This window comes from Aythya ferina, assembly GCF_964211825.1.
Source record: "Aythya ferina genome assembly, chromosome: 11".
Classification (NCBI taxonomy): Eukaryota; Metazoa; Chordata; class Aves; order Anseriformes; family Anatidae; genus Aythya; species Aythya ferina.
In genome coordinates, this window is record NC_140307.1 from 19,042,923 (window position 1) to 19,059,820 (window position 16,898).

The 16,898-nt window shown below is 34.0% G+C and overlaps 2 protein-coding genes across 2 annotated transcripts in view; both read right to left on the reverse strand.

Annotated features, from left to right (window-relative positions):
• The window catches only part of UNC13C (unc-13 homolog C), a 172,643-nt gene extending 164,477 nt beyond the window's left edge, over positions 1-8,166 (reverse strand). The window contains exon 1 of the mRNA XM_084532291.1: positions 7,565-8,166. The gene's annotated coding sequence lies outside the window, so the exon portion shown is untranslated. The remainder of the gene's footprint in view (positions 1-7,564) is intronic.
• Positions 8,167-12,122: 3,956 nt separating this feature from the next.
• Positions 12,123-16,898, reverse strand: part of LOC311442731 (protein unc-13 homolog A-like) — a 48,247-nt gene continuing 43,471 nt past the window's right edge. Inside the window, exon 8 of the mRNA XM_084532292.1 lies at positions 12,123-12,786. Coding sequence (XP_084388418.1) covers positions 12,427-12,786 — 360 coding nt within the window. The 3' untranslated portion in view covers positions 12,123-12,426. The remainder of the gene's footprint in view (positions 12,787-16,898) is intronic.

Genomic DNA, 16,898 nt, shown 5'->3' on the forward strand with positions numbered 1-16,898 from the left:
CAAAAGCAAAAGGCACCACGTTTAACAGAGCCCAAGAAAAGCTGGCAAAAGCCTGGTTGGCTACTGGAGTTCTAGAACAGATGATGTAAGCAGACATTTCTTTTCCAGTTTATAACAAAACCGTGCAGACCAAGAACAAACACAAGAATATATTTTTCGTCCTTCCCAAAGTTGCTGCCTGTTTTATTAGAGAAATATTATTTGTGGAAAATAAACTGGAAAGAAAAAAATATTACCAATTCTGTGCTGACCCATGCATGCTAAAAATATGCTTTATGTCTGAATTCAGAGTATGAGAAGTCAATTAAGAGCAAGCAATGTTTGGAAGAAAAGAGTGCTCAATGCGGCTGCATGCAATTTTCAAGGCATGCAAATAGAAACTCAATATTACAAAGCTCTCACTCACTAGAGTCAATGCTGACCAGTTTTCATGTTGTTAGCAGAGGATGGATCCACCCTGGAATACTTTTCTATATCAACGGCAAGTTTCAAGATGACACACTTGATAAACATTTAGCTATAAAACTGAATTTCTGTAACCATTTATTGAACAAAAATTTGAAGAGACTGCCTGCCTTCTCTGCCCAGAAAACCCATAGTTTTTAAGTGGCCTTTTATATCAACTTCATTCAGGTGACTTGGACATACTTCTCACTGAAAAGATTTCAAACCAACAATGTACAAACAAGCTAGAAGTCTTTTTTATTCTCTTGGGCTAGAAAACATCTAGAAATAATAAAGTTATCATTGGAATCTGGAATATTTTATTCATTTTAAATAAGGTTTAATAACTCCTTTGTAGAAGAATCTTGATTTCATAGCCACCAATAGTGGTTTGTTTGTTTGTTTGTTTGTTTTTAATCCAATGCCTGACCTATGCTTTTTCAGAGATAATTGAAAATACTATAAATAGCTACAAATTCATTACTCCATTTAAACCCAGTTTCTGACAACACTGTAGGAAATTAAAAATTGTACTGTCAAACACACAGATCTGCTAAATAGAGCATATTTATCTTCTCTCATGCAAGTTACATTTGATCTCAGCTACATGTATATTAGTCATATGACCTGTTAATCAGTTTACAACTTATCATTGCTCTGTCAACTACTGGTTTTCCAAAAATGTTTTCCTCAGGTTGAATCAAATTTGAGTCATTATAGCTTGTTGTTTTTTTCTTTGTTTTGGGTAAAGGTTAATACACTAATTTAAAACGGAAGCATACTAGTGTAGGTTAAAGATCTAAGAAATAAGGAAGCATGTGTATATAGCTGCAAATCTGAACACCAGATAGATTATCATTATGGATTATAACTCTATGGATTATAGGTTCTAATTCTTCCCATTTTATGAAATCCAGCCCTCTACTCTTATAAAGGAAAAACAAAACATAAAAAAACAGAACCACTATCTTACAAAAATAATTTCAGTATTTACAACGAATAGGTAGATCACTGCTGACCCATCTGCTGGATTCCAACAAACAAAGCTGTAGAACAGCATCCCTTTTCAGAGGTAACCCTCTAAATTTTTGGATTCAGAATGTCACCCTCCCACACCCCCAAAAGGCAAGAAATATGCAGAACCATAGCTCTGCTTAATCTTTACACTATTAGTCAGCCACAAGGGGCCTGTGCATATTGGAAGGGGGCAGGGAAGGAGATGATGTTAAAGCTCATTTTCCGTCTTTAAAGATACATGTGGCAGTTTGTTTTCACAATACCAAGACAGTAGGGGAAACCAAAACAAAACCAAAAAGCCCTTGTCTGCAGTAATACCACTCTGCAATACTGCCAAAGCAGTCAGTACTACCTGTAGGCAGCAACATCTATTTGATATATGCAAAATGCTTCACAGATATGAATTAATTACACACATTACACAAACAAAACAATTATTTGTATCCACATAAAGTGAGATAAGTCAGATAAGATAGTCAGATAAGTTAAGATAGTCAGTTACTACCAGGAACACGAGGATTCAATAACAGAATAACTGCAATTCAGATCTACAGATTTTTTGAGTATGGTCTTTTACTAGTCTTAGTCACCTGTGAGTAAAGCTATCCTCACATAACTGTACTTCCATCACTGTATTTATGTCTGTTAGGTGAAAGTTACACAAACATTTTTATACTTGGGATTATTTAATTAATCTACTCTAACCATGACATTAAACAGATAATTGTCTCAGATGACAATTTGTAAGACATTAATTTGAAACATTTGTTGCTTTATATTTTTTAATTATTTTTGTATTCTTCTTAAATACTGACGTTTTTGATTGGTGTTATTGGTGAATCTCTCAAGATAATATTATACTGATGTTAATACTGCACATTATATAACTGACCTGCCTGCGGACCCTGGAAGAGAAGCACAACAACAGCAAAGTAGTTCTGCTTCCTCTGTGGATAATTACTTTTTGTTCCAGAAAATTCTCAGATAAAACAGCAAACTTCTGCCTGGACCCCCCCGCCCCCCATCAGTCATTCATATGAACATTAAATCATTCATCAAAACACTAAATCTATGCTTCAGCTATGCCTCAGATGGATGCAGATTTGATTCTCTTATACTAATACTGAAAAAAATAGACTCTTGGACAATATCAATCTTAATGGCAACATCAGTCTTAATGGGGCAGAAAGGAAAGTAGAAGAAAGCAGCCACAGGAGTCATGACATATGCCATGTATCTTGGCTTGAAGCTTTACAGCATCCTTCTATGAACATTACTTGTAATCTAGGAAATTTACTTTTTAATGTTCTAATACCATTATCAGCCAAGAGTGGCACTTTCTCCATTTGGCTGAAAAGCTAGCCCTGTTGTCCTTTAATACTATTTGGAAAATTCACTATACTTGCTTATTTATCAAGTGATATTTCTTTATGGATCCTGGTATTAATGTATCTAACCACCATTAAATGTTACTTTTCTATTTATAGAGCATGTTACCAATACAACTAACACCAAACTGCTATTTCAAGCTCCCATCCAAAAAGCACACCACCTACTTATTTTTAAACCTACAAGGCCTTCTGAAGAGCTCATACATATGGTCAAGTAGACTAAGGAATCCCTTTTAAGTATTTAACAGCCACACAATGAGACACTGGTCACTCTAGCTATTACTTCTTTCAGTATATAACATAATAGATTTTAAGGATAACAACAGATGCAAGTGTGGCATATGTTTAAAACTGACTTTGTCTTACTGTGATTACAACAGTTTCTAAAAAAGAAATAAATATAGCTTTGCATATTAGTGAATTATATCAGCAGTTTAACAGTTATTTGGCAATTAAACTACTTCATAATATGTAGTAGCATAGCAGAAGAATTTAGAAGAAAATGTAAATTCCCAGCTTGGCAGGATGAGCAATTTTTTTGGAGACAGATGTCTCCTCTGGTGCTTCCCTACTGCTATGATAACAATGGGAGAAGAGGATTTTTATGCAAATTCAAATATGTTTTTGCTTAATTATTACTGAAGACATAAGCTGATAAAAAAAAGACACTAAATTTTCAATATATAAACGTATATTGTTACACTGTTCTCCACACCTTGTGTAAATTCATAATATTTGCATTTCTCTGAGAAGTCATCTTACAGTAACTGTGAAGTTAAAGTTGCCAACAAATCATTAATGAACTGCTAACGTAATTGTTGAATACATTTAGAACACTATTTCTTTCTACAGAAACAAATTTGTGGTATAGTATTTATATTTCAAACATAAAAATCACATTTGAAGCAATTCATTCTTAAAGGACAAGTAAATGACCTCAACTAAGTCTGCAAACAAAAAGAGGGAATTAATGCAATATGGTAAGTAATATTTAAATGTAAAAAGTTAATGAACAGATTCCTAAAGTTAAAATGTGCTCTTCATTTGGAGAGCAGAAGATAGTTTAGAATGTTGTAGTTGAGTATTTATATCTAATGCACACAAGGGTTAAGAAGTAGACTGCATGTGATTTGGAACACAGCTTCAATATTATCTGGTTAATTATACAAACTTTTCTTTTATGCTTCTAGTTGTTTCTCAAAAAAAAAAAAAAAAAAGATAATGTAGTATAAAAAGATGAAAAACAATAGTGACCCTGAAAATCTTTTTTCCCCTTTTCACAGCTGTATGTACATTATGCTGTCCTACATGAGCCTACATAAACTTACATTTAGTCAATACTCACCTCAAAGGTAGGTGAGGTCTACAGACAATTCCACTTAATAGCTTGTTCCTATTTAAATGCAATCTACAGAAGGAATGGAAAAACTTGAAGATAAAGATGTTATTTAGTAAGAATATGAGGATAACTGTATTACCAAGTCAATACAAAGCATATTAGCTTCGGTGAGTTAGAATATCACATGAATGTTATTTCACGTTACCTCAAATATACAAAAGATTTACTATAAAGCATTCAGAATAATCAGAACAACTTAATATTTTTGAAAAAGAGAAAGCATCAACATGGATTTCACCAAGTGTCAGGTCTGTCATTAGATTTGCCTGTATTTTTTATTAGAAGTTTTCTTTGCAGCATTATACCCTGAAAGCCAAAGAGATTTAAGTTATGGTAAAGCTTAACACATATGAAGTTATATACATACATACATACATATATATATATGCTTACAGTATACTGAATGTACATTCAAAGTCTTGTACAATACTAACAATCTGTAATTATTACATCAAAATAATAATAATAAAAATATCCCTCCACTTCTTCACCGTTATAGAATTTTAATCCTCTAATTGTTCTGTCTGGCCTGAGCCCTGGGATGGGCAATTCTCTACCCTGAATTAGATCCCTTCTGGACAGAGACAGCCATGGAGATTTGGACCATGTTTGGACTAAATCAATATATGTAAGAGATTGTTTTAGACAGCCTTGATGTTTTTTTGTTTGATTGTTTGGTTTTTGTTTCGTAGTTTTGGGGAAAATTTTCCTTTTTTTTTTTTTTTTTTTTTTAAAGATGCTTACAAAAATGATCTGTGAACTAACATCACTGTTAAAACCATGTACCTTCCATTTGTCATCAAACAGGCTTTCTGTATTTTCTGAAATGTACTAATAATATAATTATTTTTATAACACAAAATTATGAAATGGATAGTTTTTAATAAAGAATCTTTCATTTGGTGAACTGTAGCAATAATCTGTGTGTTTTACATTTGAGAATTGCCATAAGCACAAACCACCACAACTACTGTTGATAGTAACATACAGTAACCCCTACAGTATACACACAGACAGGAGCCATGCTTGCCAAACACCTGAGCTGACCTTCACTGACAAGCACAGCAGACATTAAATATGCTTTTAAATATGCTGCAAAAACTGTATAACATTTTTTTTCTTGGCTTCAACTGACAACTATAGAGTTACACTTAGATTTCCACAAAAAGTAAGAACTTCTGCCTTAGAGCTATGAACTTAATTGAATGATACATGACAATAAAAACAGAACCTTCACAAGAACCTTCTTATGTGCCAAAGAATTTTTATAATTCAAAAATTCTGTTTTACTGTAATTATATACTAGATTCTTTCTCATGACATCATTTCATTCTTCCTGCATTTTTACAACACTACACTTAAAAATGAAATTGGAGCTTTCAGACTTCCTTGATACTTTTACAAATTAGGAAATACTCTGAGCTATCAATCAGCCTCCTCCTCCAGCTTGGCAATACTCTGGAGTCCCAGTACTTCACCTGCGACTTCCCAAGTATTTCCACAGTCATATATAGGCATTATGATAATGCTGTTCTGGCATCAGTGCAGGATCAAGCAGATGGTATAGTGACAGAAGACCTTAAAACAAGTCTGAGGCTTGTGAAAATTCCACCAAAAACAATATTTATTTTGTATCATTGCTTTTTTACATATGAAATGTCTTTGAGATGACAGTTAACGACAATCTCTATCATAAGACCCTTAACCAAATAACATACAGTGAATAGATATTTTAACCTTAAACTACTTTTCTCTGACACTTTCAGTCTCAACAGCGTTCTCTCAACACTTTTCTCAGTATATCAGTATATTGAAGGCTAATATGGTAAGAATTAGCCCTAATTTTAGAACAGCCAAATATGTCAAGTAACCTCCAATTTTCATTTTACTTGCTAGCTATAGATTACTAAATCATAGCTGTGTATTGCACTAAATATAAGCTTTTTTTTTTTAATGATGTAATCACTGGCAGATTCATTCAGAATACAAGCATTGTACCACCTCTACTGTGGAAAAAGTTACATCTTCATGATCAACAGAGTTTATTTGCACATAAGAAAGCAATTAAGTAGTGCAATACCAGCAAATCCTTTCAAGGCACAAGAAATCCTGTCAGCTAAGGGTTAACTTCAGTATTCAGATGCTGGAACTGATATTAACCCTTTCTCTATCAACACATTATAAAAAATCCTACTGAAAAGTGGCCTGCAGCCAAATTAAAAATGCAACAGAATATTTTAAGAAGAAAATGTTTTAAGAGACTTCAGGACTACTAACCAATCAGGTGAACATTATTTTTCCTCTTTTTACCACTAGACATGCCCATTAAAAGACAAAAATTAGTGTCCTTAGTACAATCTTTACATTTTATTTCAGTTTTATTACATAAAAATGGTTGTTAATAGAAAGAAAATACTATTAGAAAAAAATGCATGGGACTAAAAAAGTTGGGGGTTAATTAATATAATTGCATTTTTATATTTGCCTATTTCTTCCTTTTAATACAAAATGAACCATCAATCTCCTAGTAAGAAAATAGTTTCAGCTACTATTACCTGGTCTCTGGAACTGCAGAAGACAGAACACTAATGTGTAATTAAAGGATGTACAAAAAACTATTAAATACCTTTGTGCTTTCTTAGGCTATGGATTGGGGGGGCGGGGGGAGGCTATATAAGAGAAGGTATTCTAACAAATCAGTTTAGCTTTGAAACAGAATCAAGCATTTATTCTAAGCAAGCCATTTCTTCAAAGCAAAGCTGCAGGGTGTTCATCTTCAAGATTAATCAAGACCCAGAAATAAATAAGCATCCGTAAAGCTCAATTTATTACTAATGTTATGATCAACTAGGAAGAAAATACTGACTGATAAGTAAAACATATTATATTTTCACCATGTATCCATATCTGAATTATTTAATTTACCTTTTTATATAACTTTAAATGTTCCAACTCATTGTGAAATTGAATACTATACTGCCTTACTCAACACTGTGAACTTACCAACATTACAAAATACATCCCCCCTCCCCCCTCCACACACACACTTTTTAAGAAAGAAGCGTTGATTCTTAAGTCTGTTTGATCTGGCAGTTTCATCAACATTGCAGCATTAGAAAGAAAATCAGTTACAAATCATTGCACTGCATTAGCTAGAACAGTGGGAGGTACACTCAGAATGAAAATAAGGAAAGGAAACAAAGGAAACAGAAAAATGTATGCAGACTAGATACAAAAATACGAAGAAGATACATACCTGGATTAAATTCTTCTTAAAAAAAAAAAAAAAAAAAAAAAAAAGCAGATTACATACCACCATCTTTATATTATTTTCCTTTTATGAAGAAATACTGTGCACAACTCCATTGCTATTTTCTCATTCTTCCTTCAGCCTTAAAAACGGTGCAATACAACATGAGGCTGCTTCTCAGTGATTCAACTCAAGTGCAATCAGGCATGCTGTCAGTCCGCAACAATATCTGTTCAAAATTCCATCATATTCCCTAGGCAGCATTAAATGCTTTCTCCACCAGCCTCCTTTCCTGGTGTTTTTTTTTTTTTTTTTTGCACCCTCCTACAACTTGTGGTTACAGCTAAGAGTAATTGTATTCATTCTGCATCTCAGATTTATTTCTTCACTATAATAGCAAAATGGGAGTCAGCATCTTACTCCTGGTCAAGTACAACATCAACAGGAGAGAACAGCAATCTTCCTTGTGTTTTATGTGCTGGTAACTTCACCCATTGCTGTTTTCTTCTGACACTGTTTCTGAATGCAGTGTTCGCTGCAATAGCCACAGCCCTCCAGCGTGGAAGGCAGCCCCTCTGCTTCACAGATGGAGTAAAATAGGCTTATTGAGAGCCCTTGCTCATAGAAACAACACATGCAGTGCTTCGTGAGAGCTAGCAGGTGCACCACTGTCCACCAGGGTAACAGGGAGATAGTATCTCTTGGTTGGTAGGGACGTGTTTCACCTAGCCTTTTATTTATCAGTTTGACATGACACGAAGAGAAACAATTGTATATATATTTTTTTCTTTCAGTGGGGATTTCACCAGCAGCCGATTATTGTTTTTAATTAATTAATTTTTTTAATGAATCTGCTAAACTGGTTCCTAACAATTAATATTCCATGTTTATTTAAGGTTGCTCCAGATAGCGAGCAGTATATCACTTCTTTCTTTTCCATACAGTGTATTTTGTATGCTCTCAGTTAATACCCAGAGAGTAGGATTCAGTCATTTGTTTATTTGGATTCAAATAGCAGATCAGATTATTATTGTGCATGCAGTAAGTAAATCATTACCCTGTACAGAATATATTGGGTGTTCTTTCAAATGTTATCTGACTTAATAGCATGTGTGTAAGGCCACATTCAACATATTAAAGATGTATGCAAAACTCTGGCACATGAAGAACTACAGAAATACATTCAGAATGATTCTATATAAAACCGTTCATGCAAAGATGCATACCTACATGTATAATGCAAGTGTAAAAGTTTTACAAAACATATGTACATGCATACAATTGCAGCTATACTATTACAACTTAAATCTTAGAGATAGCAACACTGAAATTCCACATAAAATACAAAGTTTTCTAGCAGAAAACTATGTAAAATTCCTGCACAAAGATAAAACTTCAGAATTTCTGGTCATATTTGTACCAAAGAAACTAGTAATTCAGTTATTTACATCTAAATTACATTGATATATTGAGTAAAAGATAGTGGTTAAAAGTATTTAACAATTTCTAGTAATAGTTATTTAAAGCTCTATTGGTTGTAGCTTTCACTTTTTGCAATCGTATTATTATAGCAATGGGATTTTGGAACACAATGCTTTTTAAGTACAATTTACAGATGGAACAATTCTAGAACACAAAGCCCAATTACTGGATATAAGTTATTTGTTTGGGTATATCATTATAAAAATAATTATGCACCATTATTATCTTTTATTGAAATTAATGGAACCTTAAATCCTCCTTTTAATTAGACTTATAGTTAAGAAGTAGATGAATGTTTTATTATTCATGTCTTATTGTAATTTTTAGCCTATAGTAATTAGTATTCTACCTAAACTTATACAAAATGATGTTTCAAATCTACCACGTTGCATGCCAACAAAAGTGCAATAAAACTTATAAATGCACAATATAAAATATTCCACTGATATAAATATTCGGTAATATATGCCTAATTACCTGAGATGTAACAATAATGCCTCTCAAAATCAACAAGGCTGCTCATTAAGGATGCAAAGTATATAAAAATAAAAAATAAAAGAATCAGGCAGCCTAATCAGTCATGGCTACCCACAGTACATACATACTTATGACAAATTAACTGTGTTTCTGTGAAGATTAAGCAAATGGCTTTGAGACTACAGACAGTAAAAATGGTAAATACTGGGAAAGCTTTGCAAAAATAGCTTTTTTATTTAATAAAAATTGTTTACAAATAGTGTAACTCATAACATTTAGTGTTGTTTTCAAGCAAGTTGCTATGTATTGACCCTTTTTATACTAAACTGGTATGTTTTCAGGTGTTGAATGGTTTAATTTGAAGCCACTTGTTTGAGAGCAAGGAATTTTGTTTTGCAAAATTTATCTTTCAATTGTTTTTATATTGATATATATATAAATATCAGGTGAAGTGTACATATACAAAGGAAAAAATGAAGAAAAAAACAAAGGCCGTCAGATCTAAATTATGATTTATCTACCCTGGAAATAAACTTCCATGTAGAACTTGCAAAAACCAGCAAAATGCTGATTCTTATTGCAAAGATCTGGACCAATTAAGAAAGTAATTTTAGTTATAAATACATCTTATTTACCTGCAACCAGATTTACCCAAATTCATCTTCACAAGAAAGCTATTTTGTATGTCTGTTCACATGATCTACACACAGATATGATTTTAAGAACTTTTTGAAATAAATATACAAGCAAAGATTTTCATTCTGTATAGTACCTAAAATAAGTGTATGTATGTTCTCACAGTTCTGGTTGTGCAGATACTTCCATGTTAATGACTGGAATGAAGCTACTGTTCTTAAAAGAACATCCATACCACCCTCAGTAAACTAATACAAAGGAGCAGTTCAGACACATGGGTGATTTGCAGTTTTGTGGTTACTTGCCATGATCCCCATGTGTTGATGAAGTCATCTTTATTAAACACACCTTTAAGGGCTGACACTGTTTTAATGTACTTCATGGACAGCATAAAAACCATAATTGCCACTTGTATAACAGTAGAAATACAGACCATATACACATGCTGTGATTCCTCTTACACAATTCTAGCCAATCCCAGTATCTTAATAGTACCAGCAACTACTTCATCCAGCCAATTCACATGTGAAGAAAATCTGTAACGCACTAAAACCAAACACAACCCCCATCCAAAACCAAAACCACAAACAAAAAATAAATCCCAGTGGCATCTAACAGCCTTCACATACATCTATTCTGTACGCCTATTTCAAGTATTAGGTGACCATGACATTCAGCAACAATTCTTTGAGGCAGCCATCTGTCAGTGGTCAAGTGTTCTTGGTATAAAGCAAATGGTGCCAATGAAGTTGTATTTGAATCAAATGAACATAATGAAGCTCCAGGCACATGTACTTGGGGGAGAGAGGTCATCAAAAACACTAGCTCATATAGAACAGAACAGAATACCCTGAGCTGGAAGGAATCTGCAAAAAAACACAGAGTTCCTGGCTCCACACAGAAATACCTAAAAATTAAAACATATGTCTAAGAGCATTGTCCAAATGTTTATTGAACTACAGACTTGGTGCCAAGACCATTAACCCCGAGAACCCTGTATCTCATAGTATCACTGTACATGCAAGATAAAGTTGTACAATCTGAAGATGTAAAAGAAAGGTAATTTTAGCTCTGTTCCAGGATAATTATAGTATGGACAACAACTACTAACATACCTTAAACAAATGACTACTACTTTAGTCACTGCTAACTTGCATGGAACTCAGGAGTTCAGGAGGAATACTTCCATGCACCTTCACATCTCCAAGGCAAAACAAATCACCCCAACAAGCTTCAGGACACAGAGTGACTATAATCTTTCTCATCTTTTCTAAAAAGAGTCAGACTTTTCCTTCTGTTTTTTGTTTGTTTGTTTGTTTTCTGTTTTGTTTTGTTTTTGACTGAATAGCTTTAAAATAAATAAATAACAAAACTATAGAAATGAATAATAATAAATAACAAAACTATTAGAAATGAATAAAAAGCTGAAACCACAGCTGCAATGCATCTAATAATTTCTCTCACTTAAGGATTATTATTCAGAGAAATATTGTTGCAAGTGAGAACACATGTAGTAGTACCCTTTGATCCTGATTAAGTAGTTTAAACTCTGAAGCTCTTCTGTAGGGGAAAAACGAATTCTGTAATTTCAAAGTAGTTAAAACTTTCCCAAATTTACTTATCTTTTCAATCTTATACTCAGCTTATAAAATTTTGAGTCCATCTGCACCCGAACTATACTGGTATGTATCTCATTCTTTAGGCTAAAATACACCTTAGGATATCAAGCTCAATGTGGAAAACAAATCCATCTGAAATATAGTGTAATAATCTTATAAAAAGCAATTTTATATTTAGAAACCAATTACATTCTGAAAATGGGACAACGGCTTTGCCGTACAGATGCATTTTTACACACATACATACAAATATTATTATTATTAAGTTTCAGCATCTGTAGGAAGAAAACAATTGTATATATTGCTTAGGAATAATAGTCTGTCAAGTGAAAATATTTAAGAGATTTCCATTACTAATTCTAGGTAATATAACCAGTGGTAAATAACTCCTTTAGGATATTAATTGACTGTTTCTATTGATGAATACTTATACAGAAATGGTGATTTTTATAAACTGATTAGAAGCAATTTAAATTTCATGATGGATCTCAGCCTGAAATTTGGGAAAGCTGCCACAGAATTAAGCTCTCTCTATGCCATCTTCCACCTCTCTGGTCTTATTAGAGGACCAATATTCCTTCCCTTTCATTACAAAAAGGCAGTAAGTGTGTCAGTTCCTAAATTGACCAATTAAAAATAAATAAAACCGATCAATGAGTTCTTAAATCATGTATTCTAAACCTAGTCAGAGATTGGATTATTTCTTCCAGATCAGAAGGAAAAAAAAACAACTGGGAAGAACAGAAAGGCAGTTTCTGCAGTCAGTTGGAATGAAATCACGCGGTCTGCCTGCAGCCGCAGGGATGCGCAACAACTGCTCCCCCGGGGTGTGTGTGTGGCGGAGTCTCTGCAAGCAGCCGCCGCGGCCCCGGCTGCGGCAGGCGGGGCGACGACAGCGGCCGTGCGCTCCCAGCGCCCCCCCTGCTGGCGGCTCGACGGCCCCGGGCCCGCAGAGCGGGGCGCGCTGCTGCCCGCAGCTGTCGGGACGCTGTCGACTTCAAATCGCCTGCGGAGGACGCGGTCTGCGACGACCACACAACTACCAGAGGTGATCACGCTCTGCCTGCAATGCTTAGCAGAATTTCTAATTTATTAAAAACGTGAAGGAACGTATAGAGCACTCCCACACCTTTTTTTTTTTTTTTTTTTTTTTTTTTTTGGAAGCACATACAGAGTTTTAGAGACATGCTTCTCTCACACCATGATTATTTTCTTTACAGTATACATCACCTTTTTTATCTAGAAACAAGCTTTTATACTAAGAAGGGAAAAAAGAAAATAACTATTCATGACATGCAAATTTTGACATTTCATAAGTGCATAGGATCCATCTGTAAATTCTTTTTATATTTACACTTCAAGATGACTAGGAAGTATTTTGGATATGTATTTTTTTGAAGTTATGGAGGTTCAGACCATTTCTTATTTCCACTATACTTTCTCCAAACAGAACCTCTTTAAACTTATTTTTAGATTCATAAAACTATGCGTTTTAATTTCCATAAAGTGAGGTAAAAGCAGCTAGAAGGTTTTAAAATCAATAGAGAACACACAATTTTCAAAATGTAACAGCTTTTGGACAATTTAAGTAGAAGTTGGCTCTGATTTCAGAAAGGAAAAAAAATATTATCTAATGCATTGTGCAAATATTTATTTTTGCTCTCTTAAAATTGCATATAAACTTATTATTGGTGCTACAGACAGAAAAGCATAATTAACTCAGAGAAATAAACTTGTCTGCTTTTTCTCATTGTCCTATTATACAAGTCAATTTTTATTATTTCCCCTTACAAATAATTTATTTCTATTGATTCTTCACAACTTTATTCCAGATAAAACAACCTGTATTATAAGCAAACACTGACACAGATCAAACTACATGCATTAGACTTTCCATTTCTCTGCTCTATCAGTGCATGCATCCTGGTCCCAGCTGAGGAACTGATTGTTGCCTTCAGCCAAGGAGTTTGAGTTTCTTTGATGCAAGATCTCGTACATGCTAATGCTCTTGGTTGAGTTTTACTGAGAAAGCTGTAATTAAAGTGTGAGCAAGATGAGAAGAGAAGGGAAGTTGTGGGATGACTCAAATAAAAAGAAGAGGAGGAAAGCAAATCTGAAGATGGCAATTCAATATCAACAAGGATCAGTCCATTGCAAGGAGCAGCAGAGAGATCCTTCCCCACTTTGCTGGCCCAGTGGAACACGAAAACAGAACAGAAACACCCAATGTTATTGGGATGATGCACATATTTGTGATTAGCCTAGTAAGTTATTGATCCTAGCTTTCTCTTGTTCATGTTAAGAAACAAATAGTTGCTTTGCACTCAAGTTTATCCTGCCTGTAGAGTCCCTTTACACAGGGAAAAGCTCTTTGGAACAAAAGTAACCTAGAGGGAGGAATTTACATTATCTCCATTCCACACAGCCTTCAGTCATATACTTAAAGTCAAGTATATACTTAACAGCCATACTAATGGCACTAAATAAGAGTCTGAACCACCAAACTATCAAAGAAAAAATTATTTGGTAGTGAATTGAAAACAAATGGCCAGTCTCACTAATTTGAAAATAGGTAAGGTGGGTAGATGGCAAGAGGGCAGATCACCAGAAAATTCTGTAAGGGTGAGACAGGAACTCTAAAGCAGGTGCTGAAATGACTCTAAAAGCTGAATACTTCAAAAATCCTTCTCACAGTGCTAGGACTGACAGAGCAAAGGGATATATCATTTATAACAAACCTGGAAGCATAGTAATTTGCTCCCCTGGATGTTTTTCCCCAAGCCTTCACTCTCTAGCCCCTGCTTAGATTCCATCAATATCTTTTATTAGCTTTCCATTAGTATCATTCCTTCTGCCAGGTCTTCATAAGTGTTCTTTTCTCAACTGGACAGTGCTTTTTTCTATCTCCTGCCACCAGGGGAGATCCCAATTCGTGCCCAGTTGCTGGCCATCCCAGTACCTCTTCCCTCTCACAGTGTGACTTTTCCTTTCTTGCTATTACAAGAAGTACTCTATCAATTTATCATTAACTCCAACTCTCTACAACTTAATAGATTCTTGCCTTTAACCATCCTACCTATTCATCTTTATTACCTTTACTGCATTCAAAAAAAATCTTTTGCTTCCACAGAATGTTATTCTGGAATGACAGTTGATTGATACCAACTGGCTTATTTTGCCTGTTTTATGTGAAGTACACATTCTCACTTCTAAATTTTCTCTAAGAACCCTGTTGCATTTCATAATCTTTCAAGCATCACCTCAAATGTTCACAAAATCCTGTTTAATTCAGTTACAAATATGCTGTAGGAGCTATATAATTCTGTAGCATATTGATTAAGCCATAGACTATCAACAAAACCAGTAATAAATAATTTAACATGGGTCCAAAGACACTGCACATCACTGTAACAGGTTGCTGGAAATAGATATTGAAATGGGGGAAGGTAAAGAATGTTACAATGGTCTCTCTGAACTTTGAAGCAAAAGGGAAAATTGAAGTTTAATTCTGGAATAGAGTATGTTACAGGATGGTTACAAACCATCTTGTTTGTTGATGTTCTTTTATGACAGTCAAGAGAGAAATATTAGCTTTCTAACTCTCTATATTATTATTTGTATTTCAATTTTTGAAGAAGAAAGCAAAATAATAGTTCCTTTTCTGTCTTTGTCCAACAGATTTCTTAAATGATGGTGCAGCAGCTCATAAAGATTCTTCCCTGGAGTCTATAATTCTTAATACCTTAATTTAACTCAGGAAGGCAATTTTTACATTTCATGTCATTTTAAGGGGAAAAAGAAAATCATAAAAGTGTTTTGTTGTTGTTGTTTTGTTTTGTTTTTAGTAGCATATATCTTGGCACAGAAGTCATGAGACATTGAAGACAAAATAACGGAATAATTTTTCTCTTGAAACATAGTCCAATTAGGACATCACTAGTAACATGTTAAACAATCTACCAACGGAGCAGCACAAAACTTACAGTTACTTCCATGCATCTAGCTGCTATGTTCATTTTTTACCACAACCTTCCTTTACACCTCATTGATGTGAGATTTTGGCCTACTAGCTGAATTTCTAATCCATTAACTCTACTTAGACCTACATCTTGCAGGGTGCAGTCATGTATGATTTTTCTTTTGTTTTACTACCAAACACAAGAGGCTTGTGCAATCTTTACTTTCATTCCTTGAGAGTTAACACTGGGCACTGAAGGCCAGATTTCCTTACTTTGATGCACTTGCATGCATTTATCAATGAGGTCTTATCAACAGGCCAAAAGGTACCAGTTTGATAAATATCATACAGCTTTTCTGTGCTGATTGAATTTATCTTGGAATAAAGATTAATCAATTTCACACGAACTCTTAGAAGAAATAATTGTTATCTGCAAACATTGTACTCCTTGTTGTGGGTTCAGTAGCTAAACCTAAATGACTCGGTTTTGTACTGCTGATTCACTGATCAGTGAATGGCCTTTTGTCAAAGTAAGTTTTCCAAACAACACTTCTTGAAAGACTAAAGGACAGCCATTAAGTGATCTCAGAACTGTTAGTCCAATCTTTTCCTGTTGCCCCTTTTACCTTCTTCAAGTACAGTCAAAAAGTTTAGACAAGATATTCAAGATATTTTTTTTCAGAAGTCAAACTACTTGATATAGCCATTCAATAATGGCCTATTAATTCAGGTAATTAATAATAAAATGATTCAGGAAGGGAATACATCCCAGAAAGTCCTTCAACTACTCTGATATTTTGAACTGCCTCATAATGTCAATTAATATTCTAAACCATGGTCAAAATATCTTTAAATGGGCAAACTTGCACTGATACTAAATTCACTTGATTGAAGAGAAACTGCAGTTAAATATTTCTTTGTATTCATATTGTCAGTTCATTTGTCCCTGTTTAAATATTTCACTTAAATATTTAATCAATATGCTGATTGTCACTTGAACACTATAATTATGTTTTAATTGAGTAGGGATACAGATATTTATTATTATCAATTTAAAAAAGGAAATATTTGTTTATTTACACTTGAAGACACTTGCACGTCAATCACTACTTGGAATACAGGGACACAAAATTGTTCAACTGAAAGATTTTTGAAAACTTTGAAGTTTCTTTGGACATGCTGAAATCTTTTAAAGGGAATCTTTTCATTAATCTCACAGCAGCAT